The sequence below is a fragment of the Stenella coeruleoalba genome (genome assembly GCF_951394435.1).
Source record: "Stenella coeruleoalba genome assembly, chromosome: 20".
Classification (NCBI taxonomy): Eukaryota; Metazoa; Chordata; class Mammalia; order Artiodactyla; family Delphinidae; genus Stenella; species Stenella coeruleoalba.
In genome coordinates this window covers 56,610,249-56,626,587 of record NC_137166.1, presented here as the reverse complement: position 1 = coordinate 56,626,587, position 16,339 = coordinate 56,610,249, and the positions used below count along the sequence as shown (strand labels likewise).

The following is a 16,339-nucleotide window of genomic DNA, read 5'->3' as shown; positions in this document are numbered from 1 at the left end:
TCTAACCACGGGGCTGGCAAATCCTGAAACCCAAGTGCAACAGTAGATCCAGGTGTTTGCTGAGCTATGATACTTACTGAATTCCCAACCTCGCCACTTCTCTTAGATGAAAGTGAAGTGTGGGGAAAGATTTGAATCCATGTAACTGGAATGGGGCTATCACGAAAGATTCAAGCATCTTAGAAAACTTTTGACTTTCTCAAACCTTAAGAAACCTCCCTACTTATTCTCTTTGCCATACATCTGTGACAAAACTCTTGAGTCTGCTTTTCTAGTCTTGAAATGCAGACAGGGAGGAGATTCATGTCATCCAGAAATATTTAATATCCTTTATTATATCAAAAATCTAGGACACATTTTTGGAAATGTCATCTCGAGGGTTAGAATTTACATTGCATAATATATAAGGACTTGAAAGAATTCAAGAGTTTATAGTGCTGGATTGGATCATTTATGTCCCTACCCTCACTTACCTTTTGCAAGTTCCCCTGTCAGGTCTAGTAGTTTTTCTATGTTCTTTTGACATGAAGTACCAGCATATTAAAAGTCTCCTGTCTCCTTTAGGTACTGGGATTTCTCATGACAGTGATTACATTTGGAAAGTGTACTGAACTAGGGCATGTGCAATAGCTGGAGTATAGGGCAACAGGTAATCTTGAGAATAAAATGAAATGTCACAATAAACACAGAAATCCTAAGAATGTTCTGATATCTGATATTTTTACCTTATTTCATTGATCCCCAAGGTTGAAACTGCACTAGGGTTTTGTTTTAGTTAGAAGCACTCCATGGCATGGCATCCAAGTCCCACATCGACTTGAGTCAACAGAAAGGAGACTGAGTACTCTTGAAAGATTGTAATCAGTATCTGAACATTTCTACTGGAATTCCTGAATGACATATTTGTGCAGAGTGAGGGCTCATGGGGGAATTCTTATGTAGTGTAGCTTGTAGCAGGTACAATGACCACAAACCCATATGGTTATTTTCCAAGGTCCTGGGTATGTAGCATTTGTTAATGATACCTATGATATGATTAGACAACTGCCCAAAGTTTGTGCTTCCCTTTCTGTTGCCTGAAAGTCGATTCCGGAATGTGACTGCCAAGGCACATCCTGCATTACTCAGCCACTATTGCTTCCAGTTCTGGCTGTGGTTTGAATAGGAAACGTGTGTCACTCTGGGCTCGGTTATTAAGAAAAGGATGTACCACCCAGATGGAAGAAGAAGAATCTCAATTGTATGGAACGGCAAAACTGCAAGATGGAAGAACTCTGGGCCGCTAAACCGCTATTTGGAGGAAAGCCATCAGTCACTCAGGAGCAACAGCAGTGGATTATTATGTGAGCGAAAAACAAACATATGTGCAGGTAATGACACGAGTTTTAATTGTGATAGCAGCTGCTGTAGTTCTATCAATGTGGTATCTTTGACTACTGATAGAATCCCTTTTTTTTTTTTTTTTTTTTTTTTTTGCGGTATGCGGGCCTCTAACTGTTGTGGCCTCTCCTGTTGCGGAGCACAGGCTCCGGACGCGCAGGCTCAGCGGCCATGGCTCACGGGCCCAGCCACTCCACGGCATGTGGGAACTTCCCGGACCAGGGCACGAACCTGCTTGCCCTGCATCGGCAGGCGGACTCTCAACCACTGCGCCACGAGGGAAGCCCAGAATCCCTATTTTAACTCACTGAATCACAGAGTAAGGGCTGTGATAGTATGTTCATTAGCTGTTGTGTAACAAACTACGCTAAAGCTTAGTGGCTTAAAACAAACATACATTTGTCATCTTACAGCTTCTTTGGGTAAGGAATCCAGGCATGGCTCAGCTGGGTGCCTCTGGCTCCTGGGGTCTCTCAACAAGACAGCAGTCATCTGAAGGCTTTATGGGAGGAGAATCATCTTCCAAACTCATTAAAACTGTTGGCTGGCCTCGGGTCCTTGCTGGCCTTTGGCTGGACACATCAATTCCTTTCCACATGGGCAGCTCACAACATGGCAGCTGGCTTCCTTGTAAGTGAGCAGGCAAAAGAAGGGTACCCAAGGTGGAAGCCGAAGCCTTTATGTAACCTAATATTACAAGTGGCATCCCCTCATCTTTGTACTTGGTTAATTAAAAGTGGGTCACTAGGTCCAGCTCACTTCCAAGGGGAGAGGATTACATGAGGTTATGAATAGCAGGAGGCGGGGATCATTTGGGAGCCACTTTAATGGATGCCTACCATAGTCTGCCCTCCGGCCCCTGGTGACTCATTTCCCTTCGGCATACAAAACAATCACCGGCTTCCAAGACCCCTCCCCAAATCGCATCTCATTATAGCATCAGCTCAAAGTCAAGAATCTTGTCATGTAAATTAAGTACAGATGCTGATGAGGCTCATAAGACGTCGTTTCTTAAGTACAGTTCCTCTGCTCTGTAGACCTTTGGAAATAAATTATCTGCCTCCCCTAGACCCCAGAGCGCGCGCGCGCACACACACACACACACACGCGCGCACACACACCCGCAAGTGCACAAAGCACCAGGCAAAATCCAAATCTCCGCTCTTCTATCCCGAAGGCTCCGCCCCTAGACCCGCCTCTCCTAAGCTCCGCCCACTTCCCTGGCTTTCCCCTTGCTCAAGGCGGCTGCGCGCTCCACGTTCTTGCGACCCCGCCCACCTTCGGCCGAGGCGCGGGTGAGCGGCTACTCGGGTCTCGGCTCTCAGTGCCTGACAGCTGCTCCTGCGCACTCCGAGCCCGGCGACGGCTCCCAGAAGTCCCCGGGGCTCGGCTTCTTTCGTGGAGGCCGTGGGACCCAGAAGCTAAAAGGCTTCTAGGTAGCTCTGTTCCTGACCAGGAGGCACCAATAGGGGACAGAGGGCAGTGATCACCAGGCCGCGGGGAGGAACCCTGCCTAGCAGTGTAGTCCTCAGATTTCAGAAAGCCGCCGCCACCCCTGTCTGCACTACGTTTCCCAAGGGCCCTTGCGCTGAGAGGACGCGCCCACTTCCGACGAGACTTGAAACCCGGACGTGAGCGAGTCTGGCCGGTTCTGAGAAGGAAGTCTGAGTGGGGCGGCGGCAGCGGCTGAGCCGGGCACGGGGAGACGCCGAGAGGTCAGCGTCCCGGTCTGCATGCTGGGGCGGCGAGGTCGTGAGCGTGCGCGCGTGATTTGGCGACTGTGACCGTCAGCGCGTGGTGTGTGAGTGTGTGTGTGACCGGGAGGAGGAGGCAGGTACGTGTGTGAATGGGGGGGGGAGTGTGTGCGGGTGTGAGATGTGACTGGTAGGGCGCAGAGGAGGCAAGTGTGTGACTGGGGCCCGTGTTTCTGCGCGTGTCTTTTGTGCACCTTGCACGTCCCAGCAGCATGTGAGCGACGGCGTGTATTGGGACGAATGAAGGATTTTACGTGGCTGAGAACTGGAAACGCCTCCGGAGAAGGCCACCCCCCGACACACACCCCACACCCCAGCCCCCCACACACCCTGACTCCACCACCAAGAACCCAGTGTGGCCCAAAGCCCCAAAGCCCTGGAGTCCTGGAAAGGCACCTGGTTGGGCCGGTGGAGCTTGTTAAGGTCGGATTTTAACAAACGGCATCGCGAAACAGAGGAAAGCTTCAAGTGAGCTTTATTAGGGAGCGCTCCCGGGCGCGAGGTTCATTGGTCCGAGAGAAAGGGGCCAGAGAAGTCGCACCCGGGCGAGGATTGGGCAAGATTTTATAGGGGAAGAAGGGAAAGGGGTGTGGTGAATCTGGGAGGGCGCAGGGTATTCCTTATTTGGTGGTCTTTTCGGGTATCCTGGGGGACAGTTAGTCCCGCCCCTCGAAAGGCGGGAAGGCTGGGCTGGGTTCAAAGTCCCCAGGTCAGTTCCTGGAACTGGGTGGTCCGGAATGTCTCCAGGGCAGTTTCTGGAACTGGGTGGTCCGGAGAATTTCGGTCTGATGCAACCTGTGAATCTGATTGTGTTCCCCTGCCTTGGGCCAGTTGGTCTTACATCCCGACATCTTTGGTGTAATGGGGCGGCGTTCTGATCTCTGACTACTTCATGCTGAATGGGGGCATCGAAAGGGGAGTCGGGCGACCAGAGGTCCGAGGCTTAGGGGGGTTCTGTAGGAAGCAAAGTGTAAGGACCGAGGAGCATTTGGGTTGTGGCCACCCGAGAGACTTCCTCCATGCGCCTGCGAAGGAACCTAAGAAAACGGAGCAAACGTGAGCAAGATACAGATGAGAATTAAGGGGCCTAAGATTGGTGTTAGCCAGGTATAGAGGGTGGATCGCCACCAATCGGGAATTGGGGAGGTGGACTGTTGGTGTCTGCGTTGGAGTTCTTCTCTTAAGCGATGGAGGGCTTTTACGTTGTCTTCGACGAGTCCTGTTTCATTGATATAATAGCAGCATTCCTCCTGTAGGAAGAGGCAGGTACCTCCTTTGTCGGCCGTCAGGAGATCCAGGGCTCGTCGATTTTGGAGGGCACCTCGGGCTACTGAGGTGATCTGGCGCTGGAGGGAGGTGATGGAGGCGGCAGAAGCCTCGATGGCTAGCTGGAGTTTTTGTTCTAGGTCACGGGATGTTGAGACACTGTGTGTTAGGGCTCCTCCTCCGATGCCCGCAGCAACGAGAGAGGAGGCGAGGGAAATGCCTGCGACCATAGGGAGAAAGATGGCCCTTTGGCCCTTAGAGAGGTCGAGGGCCTGCATGATTGCTATCAGTTCAGCCCTTTGAGAGGTTGTCCCTTCTGGGAGGCGGTTGGCCTCGATAATGGTTGAGATGCTTACTACCGCGTAGGCCGCCCGTCGGCATCCGTCAGGACTGAGTATCGAACTACTGTCCACAAAGAGAGTGCGGTCCGGATTTGAAAGAGGGGTGTCAAAGAGTCCCTCTCTTGGTGGTTTGAAGGGTTCTATGACATGAGGGCAGGAATGGGATGGAAAACCCCCGGTGCCAGAGATAGGCACGAGGGAAGCCGGGTTCAGGTGAGGGGAGAGAGCAAGAGAAATAGCTGGGTTTTCAATGAATAGAAGGTGGAACTCCTGGATGCGGGAGGGGCCCAGGAGGGAGAGAGACTTGTGGCCTAGGAGGTCGACCAGCCGGTGGGAGGAAAACACGGTTAGTGGGTGGGCCAGAGCCAGTTTGAGTGTTTGTTTGGTCACTTCGGCTGCCGCTGCTAGAGCCCGAAGGCATGGTTGCCATCCCCGAATGGTTGGGTCCAGCTGTTTGGAGAGGTAAGCCACGGGGCGGTAGGAAGGCCCTACAGGCTGGGCAAGGAGTCCAGTGGCTATTCCAGCCCGTTCATCCACAAAAAGGTGAAAAGGTCGGTTTGGGTTGGGCAGAGAAATGGGAGGAGAAGATATCAGAGCATTACGGAGGGTGAGAAAGGCCTGTTAAAAGGCAGAAGGAGAGGTGAGGGGTCCTTGAGGGGTTTCTTTAGCGGCTAGATATAAGGGTTTAGCGAGGAGAGCAAAGTTAGGGATCCAGACTACTGGGTGGAGAGGAATTATGGCCTCATTGATTAGTCGGATGTCCTGGACCAGGCGATAATCCCCAGAGGCCTTGCGGACAGGCAGGATGGAGGTGTTGCAGGGAGAGTCCGTGGGGATGAGGAGTCCCTGGTTTAGGAGTCTGGTGATAATAGGTTGTAGGCCCCTAAGGTGAATCTCAGAGATGGGAAATTGGGGCATTGATGGAAATTTGGAGGGGTCCTTTAGGTGGATGAGAACGGGGGAATGGTGTGTTGCTATTATGGGCTTAGAAGTATCCCAGACTTGGGGATTGATTGGGTTCGGTGTGATTGGAAGAGGGGGATAGGAGGGGGAGGGTTCTAGAGACAGGCCGAGAAGAAGAAGCAGGAGTTGGGAGGAGGGGACCTTAGGGTCAAGTCTAACCAGCTGGAGGGAGGCCCCTAAGTGGAAAAGGACATCTCGGCCTAGCAAGGGAACTGGGCAGGATGGTATGACTAAGAAGGAATGAGTAAAAGGGAGTCCTTCGATATGACATGGGAGTGGATCGGTCTGGAGTGGGAAGGATGGTTTGCCATCAATACCCATGACCGAGATCTGGGAAGGAGAAACTGGCCCGGAATAAGTAGGCAGGACCGAATAGGTAGCCTCCGTGTCCACCACAAATGAGATGGACTTACCCGCTACCTGTACCGTTACCCTGGGCTCGGCGAGGGTGATGGGGGTCTTCGAGTCCGGGCGCCGTCAGTCGTCAGCCAATCCCAGCAGTTCGAGTGGTAATGCCGTTGGGTCGGCCTGCCCCCCGCGTGGAGACGCTGAGGGAGGGCCAGTTGTAGGGCAGTCACTCTTCCAGTGGCCTGTTAGCCCGCAGCTGGGACAGGGCTTAGAAGGAGGTCGGGGATTGGGACATTGGCGAGCCCAGTGGCCTTCTTTTCCGCATTTGAAGCAGGCCCCAGGCGGGGTTGCCCTTTGCGGACCCCGTGGATGCTGTGATCCATGGGAGATGTACGGCCTTAGGGCGGCTACAAGAGCTTGGGTTTGGAGGGCCACCTTCTGGTGCGTCCGAGCCTGTCGTCTGGATTCTGCCAAATCCTCACGGCCATTATAGACTTTAAAGGCCATCTTTACCAGACCTCGAATAGGGGTTTGAGGGCCGTCTTCTGCCCGTTTTAATTTCTTTTGGATGTCCGGGACTGATTGGGTGATGAAATGGGTGGCCAGGACCGCTGCCCCTGCCGGGGTGTCAGGATCCAGCCGGGTGTAGAGAGTTAAGGCCTCTGTAAGGCGATTGAGAAAGATAGCTGGATTTTCGTTAGGTTCTTGGGTTATCTCTCTTAGTTTTTCAAAATTGACTACCTTATGAGCGGCAGCCTGCATGCCAGCCAGGAGGCATTGGATCATGAGGTCGCGTTTACGACGGCCATCTTGGCCATCCTGAGAAGTCCAGCCTGGATCGGTGCCAGGTACGGCAGTCGCTCCGACAGGCATGGAGTTGTCGGTAAGGTGAACCTGATCTGCATGGTTTCCGGCAGCAGTTTGAATTCTTTCCCTCTCGTCAGGGGTCAGAGTAGAAGATAGGACCACAAAGATATCGTGCCAGGTTAGATCGTAAGCTTGAGAGAGAGAGCGAAATACTTTAATGTAGCGGGAAGAGTCGGCAGAAAAGGAGCCTAATCGCTTTTCTATTTGAGAGAGATCTTGGAGAGAAAAGGGAACATGAACTCTAACTAATCCTCCCGCTCCTGCTACCTCCCTCAGAGGGCAGAGGAGATTTGAATCTTGGGAGTCGTGAGAGCGTGTATGTGCACTAATTGGCGAAGTAAGGGGCGTGGGAGGAGAAACCATCGAGGGAGGCGGGGGAACGGTTGGAGGGGACGGAGCGGGTTCGGGAGGAGGAGGGACCGCCTCAGGGTAGGGTGGAGGTTGGAGAGGAGCTCTGGAGGGGGGAGAGGCGAGAGATTCGGGTGGGTCAGCTAATGGAGAGGGGTCATCGTCAAAGGAAATTAAGGGCTTGGATGTAGGAGATGTCTGTTTGGCAAGAAGGATCTGGGAAGTGGAACAATCGAGGCAGAGGGAAGGGCGGGAGCGCAAATACAAGAAGGCCTGAACATAGGGAACCTCGGGACCATTTGTCCGTCCTGCGGCAGTAATTATCTAGATCACGGAGGATGTTAAAATCGAAAGTCCCTTCAGGATTGATTGTCTAGAGGATATTGTGGCCAGGCCACGGTGGAATAGAAAATAAGCCGTCGGCGACGGAGATCTTGGGAGAAACCGAGGGCTGTAAAATTGGCTAGGAGACACCCCAAGGGCGTCTTAGGATCTGGTTTCGATTGTGAGGTTCCCATGACCCCCAGTCTGTCCCTGAGTGAATGGAGAGGGAGAGAGCCGTCCCTGGTCTCAGTCTCCAATTCACGGCAGGTCGGAGGGCGGTCAGGCGATTGGGACGTCTCCACAGTTGCCCGAGGCCCGGAGAGAGGACGAAAGAATCCCTGACGCAGCCGCGATTAAGGACAGGGAGTCCGGTGGGCAGGGACTCTGAGGGTCGGAGGGAACAGGGAGGGGGACTTACCCCATTTTCTGCCGGATCGGGTGGATGAATAGAGGTTCCCTGATTGTCTCCTGGGGGAGGGGAGGAGCGGCCCGCGGTAACCCGCGGGGCTTGGTACCCCTCCCGGGTTTCGGCACCAAATGTAAGGTCGGATCTTAACAAATGGCACCGCGAAACAGAGGAAAGCTTCAAGTGAGCTTTATTAGGGAGCGCTCCTGGGCGAGGTTCACTGGTCCGAGAGAAAGGGACCAGAGAAGTCGCACCCGGGGGCGAGGGTCGGGCAAGATTTTATAGGGGAAGAAGGGAAAGGGGTTTGGTGAATCTGGGAGGGCGCAGGGTATTCCTTATTTGGTGGTCTTTTCGGGTATCCTGGGGGACCGTTAGTCCCGCCCCTCGAAAGGCGGGAAGGCTGGGCTGGGTTCAAAGTCCCCAGGGCAGTTTCTGGAACTTGGTAGTCCGGACTGATGCAACCTGTGAATCTGATTGTGTTCTCCTGTCTTGGGACAGTTGGCCTTACAGGGCTGAAGCATTTCTTGCCTGCCTCACCTGGATGGTGTGGAAGTCGGGACACTACACACGTCCACGGGACTAAGTATGGAGGTAAGAGTGGCAGACGGCTTTGGTACGGCTGCAAGAGTGAAAATTAAGGTTTGGGGGTGCTGTTCCTGGGCCCAAGTGCTGGAGGAAGATGTCCCTGGCCTCAGAGTCTGTTGGACCCAGAAGTCCAAAGATTTGGACGGTCATCTCGGGCCAGAGTGTGGAGCTGAATTCAAGGAGGGTTCTTGACTTGCCCAGAGTCTCCTAACCAGACACTCCCCTTCCAGGTCTGTCTGCGTATCTCCAAGGACCCAGGGGAGAGAGCATTCCCCATTAGAACATTACCTCTGAGTGCTGTGCTGCTGTTCAAGGAGGACCTCAGTATTTAATATTTTTATTTTTTAACCTGTTAGAGTCCTGTCCTACATTGTCACTGTGGGATGAGACTTGGGAGGAAGGCGAGATTCACAGCTTCGTCTGGAAGTGCTGAGGGATCCCAGCCTTTCCATGGCTTAGTCACCTTTTAGTAGATGAACAAAAATACTCCCCCATTTCTATCTCACACTTCTCTGTCTCCCGCTACCCCCGCCCCCAGCCAGAGTGAGTAAAGAGAGAGAGAGAAGGGAAAGAAGCACTGCTCATAGCCCTATTGTTCTTTGCTTGTTTTACTGCATGCAGTAACAATAGGTAATGTTTACTGAGTGCTTACTGTGGCCCAGACACAGTTCTAAGACCTTTTGGGTATGTTAACACCAAACCTCACAACATTATGAGGTGGAAACTATCTTATCTCCTTTTTATAGATGAGGACACTGACGCATAGAGAGGACAAATAATCACTAGTAAGTGGAGGAGCCAGGATTCACATCCAGGACAGGCTGACTCCAGAGTCCCCCTCTGTACTGGCCCTCATGTAATCCCCTTGAATTGGGTATTCTTTTTTTTTTTTTTTTTTAAATATTTATTTATTTATTTTTGGCTGCGTTGGGTCTTCGTTTCTGTGCGAGGGCTTTCTCTAGTTGTGGCAAGCGGAGGCCACTCTTCATCGCGGTGCACGGGCCTCTCACTATCGCGGCCTCTCTTGTTGCGGAGCACAGGCTCCAGACGCGCAGGCTCAGTAGTTGTGGCTCACGGGCCCAGTCGCTCCGCGGCACGTGGGATCCTCCCAGACCAGGGCTCGAACCCGCGTCCCCTGCATTGGAAGGCGGACTCTCAACCACTGCGCCACCAGGGAAGCCCGAATTGGGTATTCTTAACCACTTTTGACAGTTTAAGAAGCTGACCCTAAGAGTTCAGATCCCAAGACCTCCACTGCGCAAGTTTTTTTTTTTTCTTAAACTTTCTGACCCAGTTTCTGTTATGTAAAATGAAGATGATATTCTATACCTCATAGGACTGTTAGGATTAAGTGAGCTCATACCTGTAAAGCACTTTGTGTAGTCCCTGTCACATAGTAACTAGTGCTCCGTAAGTGTTCATTCTTATATTCATCATTATAATAATGCTTTGAAAAAGCAGTGGAGTTTAGTGGAAAGAAACCAGAATTAAGTCAGATATTTTTATTCTCTTCCTGATTGAAGAAACTTGGCTGGAGGGCTGGGGGTGGGGTGAGGTGGCAAGGGACTTCAGAGCTATAGTTTGCTAGAAAAGGAGAGCCTGGGTCTCCTGACGGTTTTTTGGTCCAGCTATCCGTAAGCCGCATGGACTCTGTTGTAACAAAAGTAATACCTCTTTCTGGGGAAGATGGCTTTTTTCAAGTCTGATAGACTCTTTATAAGTCCTGAGTAGTTAGTTGCACATGAGGTGTTTTTCTGTTATATTCTGGTGTCTGCTTGAGCATATAACTTGGCTGGTAGAGTCACGCAGACAGGTTGATGACTGGGCTCCATTGTTTACAAGCTATGTGACTTGTGCAAAAGACTTCACTTCCCAGAGCTTTCACGTGTGAAACAGTGACAGCATTCCCTATTTTCACTGAAGGTCGTGAAGGTCACATCAGAGTATGAATATATGCAGCACTCCTAATACATCTCTGTTGTTAATGAATGGGTGGCTTTGAGCAAGAGAGAGATTGTCCTCGGCCTGAAAATCCAGAGCAGAGCAGAACCCCAGCTGTAAATTATTGGTTTCCCAGGGAGTGCCTGGATTGTGAGAGGAGGGTGGAGTAGGAATAGGGGAGTGAGAACAGAGGGATCTGAAGGGAAAAGTTTCTAGGTTGTGATTATTCGAGCTACTCACCGTTCCTAGAGTCTCTCACTAGTCTCTCACCGTTCCTTTCTCTTCCTCCCAGCTGTGCCCTCTCAGGATGAAGCCCTTCTCCACATGAGGAGCCAGGAAAAGGAGAAGATGATGGGAATTGAACTTCTTAAAGCCATGTCCCTGGTTAGTATTCCCTTGCTTTTCAGGACTTGGTAATGTTTGTTTCCTTCTGAAAATTGTCCCACTTTGGGGCCTGGCTCCTATTTCCTCTCTTTCTGACGAGTATTGGGGCTATAGGTAGCTTCAAACAGCCCAATACACTCTTACAGAGCTTCCTCTTTTTCCTATTCAATGTTTATTCTTCACTCAAGAAATGACCCACTGTGAGCCCTTCCCTTGTACTCTTTTTTTTCATAAGTATCTGACAATACAGAAATACAGTCCTTAGAGGAGATTTGAGAGCCACGATCTGCCTAGTTCCTAAATCCCCATCCTTGCTCTCAGAGAGCTTACTATCTGTTGGAGAAATGAAAAGGTAGCAAACATTTATTTTTACAGTGTGATCAGTGCTGCAGGTAGAGAGTGGACTTCCTGTGGAGTGGAGGGGAAGGGCCATTAATAGCCCGATGAGTGCCTTTGGGTGAATTACAAAAAGGTGCCCCTTCATCTGTACTGATGAAGCTCTGTGATAGGCCACAATCTGGCAGAAGGAAATCTGCTTATTTTAGCTCCTTTTTGCCACCTTCGTGAGAAATCCTGCACAATGTTACTCGCTGTTGGAAGGAGGAGGCGTTGGGAGGGCTTGAGTCACAGAGGAAGGGATTTCTGAGTTGCATATTGAAGGAAGTGGAGGAGATCTGCAGGCGCAGGTGAGATGGGTGACATTTTCGCCAGAGTAAACAAAGATTTCCCCTCCCTACTTGACTGGAGCCATAGTGTCTTAAAATGCCAGGGAATGTACTACATCCTTTTTTCTTTCTAGGATGAATACCATAATCTATTTAATCAGCCCTTTGTTGTTCCATAGGTAAATTGTTGCCAATATTTTACTATTTAATAGAGAGCGTTGCAGTTATCATCCTTGTATTTGAATTTTTGCCCTCATCTCTGATTTCTTTGGACTAAATTCCTAATTTTTCATTTCTTGCAGATTAGAGTTTCTCACACTTACTCTACTCCAGAATGGTTTTTTTTTTTGTTTTTTTGTTTTTTTGTTTTTTTTTGCGGTACGCGGGCCTCTCACTGTTGTGACCTCTCCCGCTGCGGAGCACAGGCTCCGGGCGCGCAGGCTCAGCGGCCATGGCTCACGGGCCCAGCCGCTCCGCGGCATGTGGGATCTTCCCGGACCGGGGCACGAACCCATGTCCCCTGCATCGGCAGGCGGACTCTCAACCACTGCGCCACCAGGGAAGCCACAGAATGTTTTTAATATTAATATCTTATTGACCAATAATAGAACCTTAAGAACTATAATTCATGTTCTGATTAAACTGCTGAACAAGAGTCACCAGCAAATTAATTATTATAAAACTATAAAAATTGGTACATAAATTTTAAAATCTAATCAAATGAAAACAACTTATAATATTAAAATTGTTTTATTTTACATCAAAGACACAATAAGCAACTTAAAGCAAAATACCTTCTTTAAAAAAAAAACAGATTTAATGCCACAACATGTACTACCAATGAAACTTGTTTCTTAGAGCATATATACATTTTAAACAAAAGCATTATGGTTATTGGTCAGAAGAATATATTTTAAGAGTGCCAGAGTATGGTATAAAGGTTAGTAACAAGGACTCTGCAACCAAACTGCCTGGGTACAAATTCTAGCTCCACCATATACTAGACATATCACCTTAATTTCAGTTCCCTCAACTGTGAAATGGGAAAAATAATAGTACCAAATTTATAGGACTGTTGTGAGTATTAATGAGTCAATATATTTTAAGTGTTTAGAAAAGTACTTGGCACATAATAAGCACTAGCTATATGTGCTACTGAAGAACTACAATATGATGTTTAATGCACAAGAAGCACTGAATATCTGGAATGTTTATATTTCCAATGGAATATTAGTTTTTTTGTGTTTTTTTTTTTGTTTTTTTGTTTTTTGTTTTTTGTTTTTTTGCGGTACGCAGGCCTCTCACTGTTGCGGAGCACAGGCTCCGGATGTGCAGGCTCAGCGGCCATGGCTCACGGGCCTAACTGCTCCGTGGCATGTGGGATCTTCCTGGACTGGGACATGAACCCGTATCCCATGCATAAGCAGGCGGACTGTCAACCACTGCACCACCAGGGAAGCCTTGGAATATTAGTTTTAAAAATAACAACATTTTGCACTGAATTTGGGAGAGTCCTGGTTCTGGGTAATGGACTAAGCATGCTCCACCTGTCTTTCCCACTGAAAGCTGGGATGCATGCATGCATGAAGCATGCATGCTCCAGAATGCATGAAGAAGCAATTTGAAGTCTCTAAAAAGTACATAGGCAGATTGGGAAAGAAGCCCAAAATGTGAAGTCCCACCAGACCTGCAGTGTGATTACCTTTTTTTTTTCCTTCCAGTATCTCTTTAACATGGATTCAACAAGCACAGAACTCAGAAGTAGGCATTGGCGTGGATAGAAAGAACTGCAGGAGAAACTTTCTAGTTTAGACTCAAGAAGTGGGAAAGGGATCTAATGCTCAGAATGAGGGGGAGGGGAGCAGAAATCTCCCTTTTAAAGTGGTAAGTGCACAATGGAATGGAATAAATAAGGCCCAGTTATCTGGCCAGAGAACGAAAAAGAGGAGCCCCCTGGGAAACAAAGTACTGGAGAGATCCCAGAGAGGGAGGAAGTCACCCACATCAAGTTGTTTATGATCTCCTAAGCAGCTCACTCTGAGCTGCTCGTGTATGTATCTGACCCTGAAGAGCATACCATAGTCTATGAGAATGAACTAAGGTCTCAGGCTGGCCTTAGACCAGGCTGGCCACTTACTGGTAAGTAGGACAAAGGTGAATATCACTGCACAGGGTTGAAAATGGAACTGCTGTTGAAACCACCACCCACAGAAGGCTGGTTAGAACTTGTAGCCTGAAGAAAATATCAGCCAACATTCTCCATAGAGAATTTAAACAAGACGTAGAGTCTCATAATATCCAGAATGTCAGAAATATAATCCAAAATTATTCAGCTAATGAAAAACTAGGAAAATTTCAATTCATAGGGGAAAAGACCACCACTGGATACTAATGTTGATGTGACACCAATGTTGGAATTATCTGATAAAGACTTTAAAGCAGCTGTTATAAAAGTGCTCCAACAAGTAAGGTTGAACATTCTTGAAACTAGTGGAAAGATAGTCTCAGCAAAGAAATAGAAAATATGAACAAGAAATGAAAAATGTAGTAACCAAAATAAGGTCACTGGATGGACTAGTGGCACAATGGAGATGACAGAGGAGAGAGTTAGTGAACTTGAGGATAAAACAGACACTATCTAATCTGAATAACAGCGAGAAAAAAGATTGAACAAAGCCTCAGGGTCCTATAAGACAATACCAAAATGTTTAACATTTCTATCATTGAATCCCCCCAAAAAGAGGAGAAAAGGAAGTGTAGAAAAAATATTTGAAGACATAATGGCTGAAAAATTACCAACTTCAGTGAAAGACATAAACATGTGGGTCTATAAAGCTCATCAAACTCCAATGTGATGAAGCCAGAGAAATCCCTACCCAGAAATGTCATAATCAGACTGCTGAAACTGAAGACAAGGGAAAAAAACTTCAAAAGCAGCCAGAGAAAAACAGTGCTTAACATGCAGGACAACAGTGATTTGGATAACTGTGGATTTCTCATCAGAAACCATGGAAGTCAGAAGTCAGAAAAGTAGAACAACTTTTAAAGTGCTTGAAGAAAAGAACTGTCAACCCAGAATTCTGTGTCCAGTAAAAGAGCCTTCAAGAAGGTGAAATAGTTTCTCTTGTGAATGAACACTAAGAAAATTCATAGACAAATTTTTAAAAGAATTACAAAAGGAAGTTTTTCCAGTAGAAATTATATCAGAAGGGAATTTGGAACATTAGGAATGAAGGAAGTGCAACAAAAATGGTGAATATTTATATGTAAATGCAATAGACTGTTCTTTAGAAGTATTTAAAGTATCTTCAACAGTTGAAACCAAAACTAATAGCTTAGGTTTGCTGAGCCGGACAGGATTTGAACATTGGTTATCTGGCTTCAGAGACCATGTTCTTAACTACTATAGCTTACTGAAATTAGTAAAATAAAATATAGGTAAAACGTTTATTGAAATACTAAACCAAATGTATCACCTCTTCCTGGCCTCCTGCTCTTCTTTCTTTCCCATCTCTCCTTCATAATTATCATAGGTAAAAATTCTTGAGTACTTAGCCAGGTAGTGTGCCTGTTACTTCATTTAATTCTCACAGTGCTACCATGAGGTAGGTACTAAAATTATTACCACTTTTTTAGGAGGGAAATGTTGAAGCACACAGAAGTTAATTGACTTGGCAAAGATCACCCAGCTAGTAAGTGACAGAGTCTGAATTCTTTGGAATAATAATAATCTAACCTTTTTCTCTGGTTTTATTTAAAACTCATTCTTAGATGTTGGTACAAGTGAAATCACAAAAAAAAAAAAAAAAGAGGAAGAAATGAAAAATCTGCCATCAACCATAGAACTGGCCTCACTTCATGGTTGGTTAGAAATTCAGCCCATGTAACAAAACACAGGTTACCTGTCATGTGCCTACCTCATATCATCTCTTGATACTTCTCAGCAGATTATCAAAAAATAACTTGCCAAATGAGTTTTCTCCTAATCTGTTTGTTTTTCAAAACAAAATAATAGTGCTGGGCATTTTTTTCTTTCATTCTTTTTAGGCATACCTCTTAATATCTCGAGAACACTAAGATTTCTTAGAGTATGTTGTGGAGATTGAAGTCATACTCATCAGGTCAGCATCATTCCTTGAAACTTTCTATTGCAGTCCCAGAGCTCTTTAGTTTTTCCATGTAGAAAGTGAGCTAACTCCTAACATAGATAAAATAATTTAGTGCTTGATGATATTGTGTTTTGAATGCAATCAACACTTTTTTATTTGAGAATGTCTTCTCACACCATAAAATGCTTCAAGAACAGAGAGTTATCGCTCATATTTTTTCTTTTAATATATATAAATATAGGCAGAAAAGTGTTTCAGTAAATAACTACATGACCTTGATCATTTAGATTCTCCCAGGGCAGTTACTCACAATTTCTTTTTCCCAAATGTGAACAGCGTAACTCTTTACCCTAAGGCCAGCTAAGTCAGGCCATGAACACTGATTGAGCAAGATTATGTTTGTGTCGTTTCAGGATTCAGTGTCTTTCACGGATATAGCCATAGACTTCTCCAAAGATGAGTGGGAATGGCTGAATCTTGGTCAAAGGACTTTGTATAAGAAGGTGATGTTAGAGAACTATAGGAACCTGGCTTCATTGGGTAAGAGTATATTCCTCCCTCCACCTCCCCCTAGGAGTCTTTCCGCTTCAGTAGCCTTTCATGACTTTATCAGCATTTTCCTACAATGTTTCTCTTCTCTCAGTACCATTTAGACTGT

The 16,339-nt window shown here is 47.5% G+C and overlaps 1 protein-coding gene across 5 annotated transcripts in view; it reads left to right on the top strand.

Moving 5' to 3' along the window:
• The first annotated feature begins 2,765 nt into the window (after positions 1-2,765).
• The window catches only part of ZNF470 (zinc finger protein 470), a 76,147-nt gene continuing 62,573 nt past the window's right edge, over positions 2,766-16,339 (top strand). For 2 of the 5 annotated variants that reach the window (XM_079906338.1, XM_079906336.1), the window contains exons 1-4: positions 4,149-4,190; positions 8,496-8,588; positions 10,816-10,907; positions 16,095-16,221. In XM_079906338.1, coding sequence (XP_079762464.1) covers positions 4,154-4,190; positions 8,496-8,588; positions 10,816-10,907; positions 16,095-16,221 — 349 coding nt within the window. In that variant the 5' untranslated portion in view covers positions 4,149-4,153. Of the gene's footprint in view, positions 3,096-3,345; positions 3,603-4,148; positions 4,191-8,495; positions 8,589-10,815; positions 10,908-15,619; positions 15,694-16,094; positions 16,222-16,339 lie in introns of those variants that run through there. The other 3 variants (XM_079906340.1, XM_079906339.1, XM_079906341.1) reach the window with 3 other exon arrangements.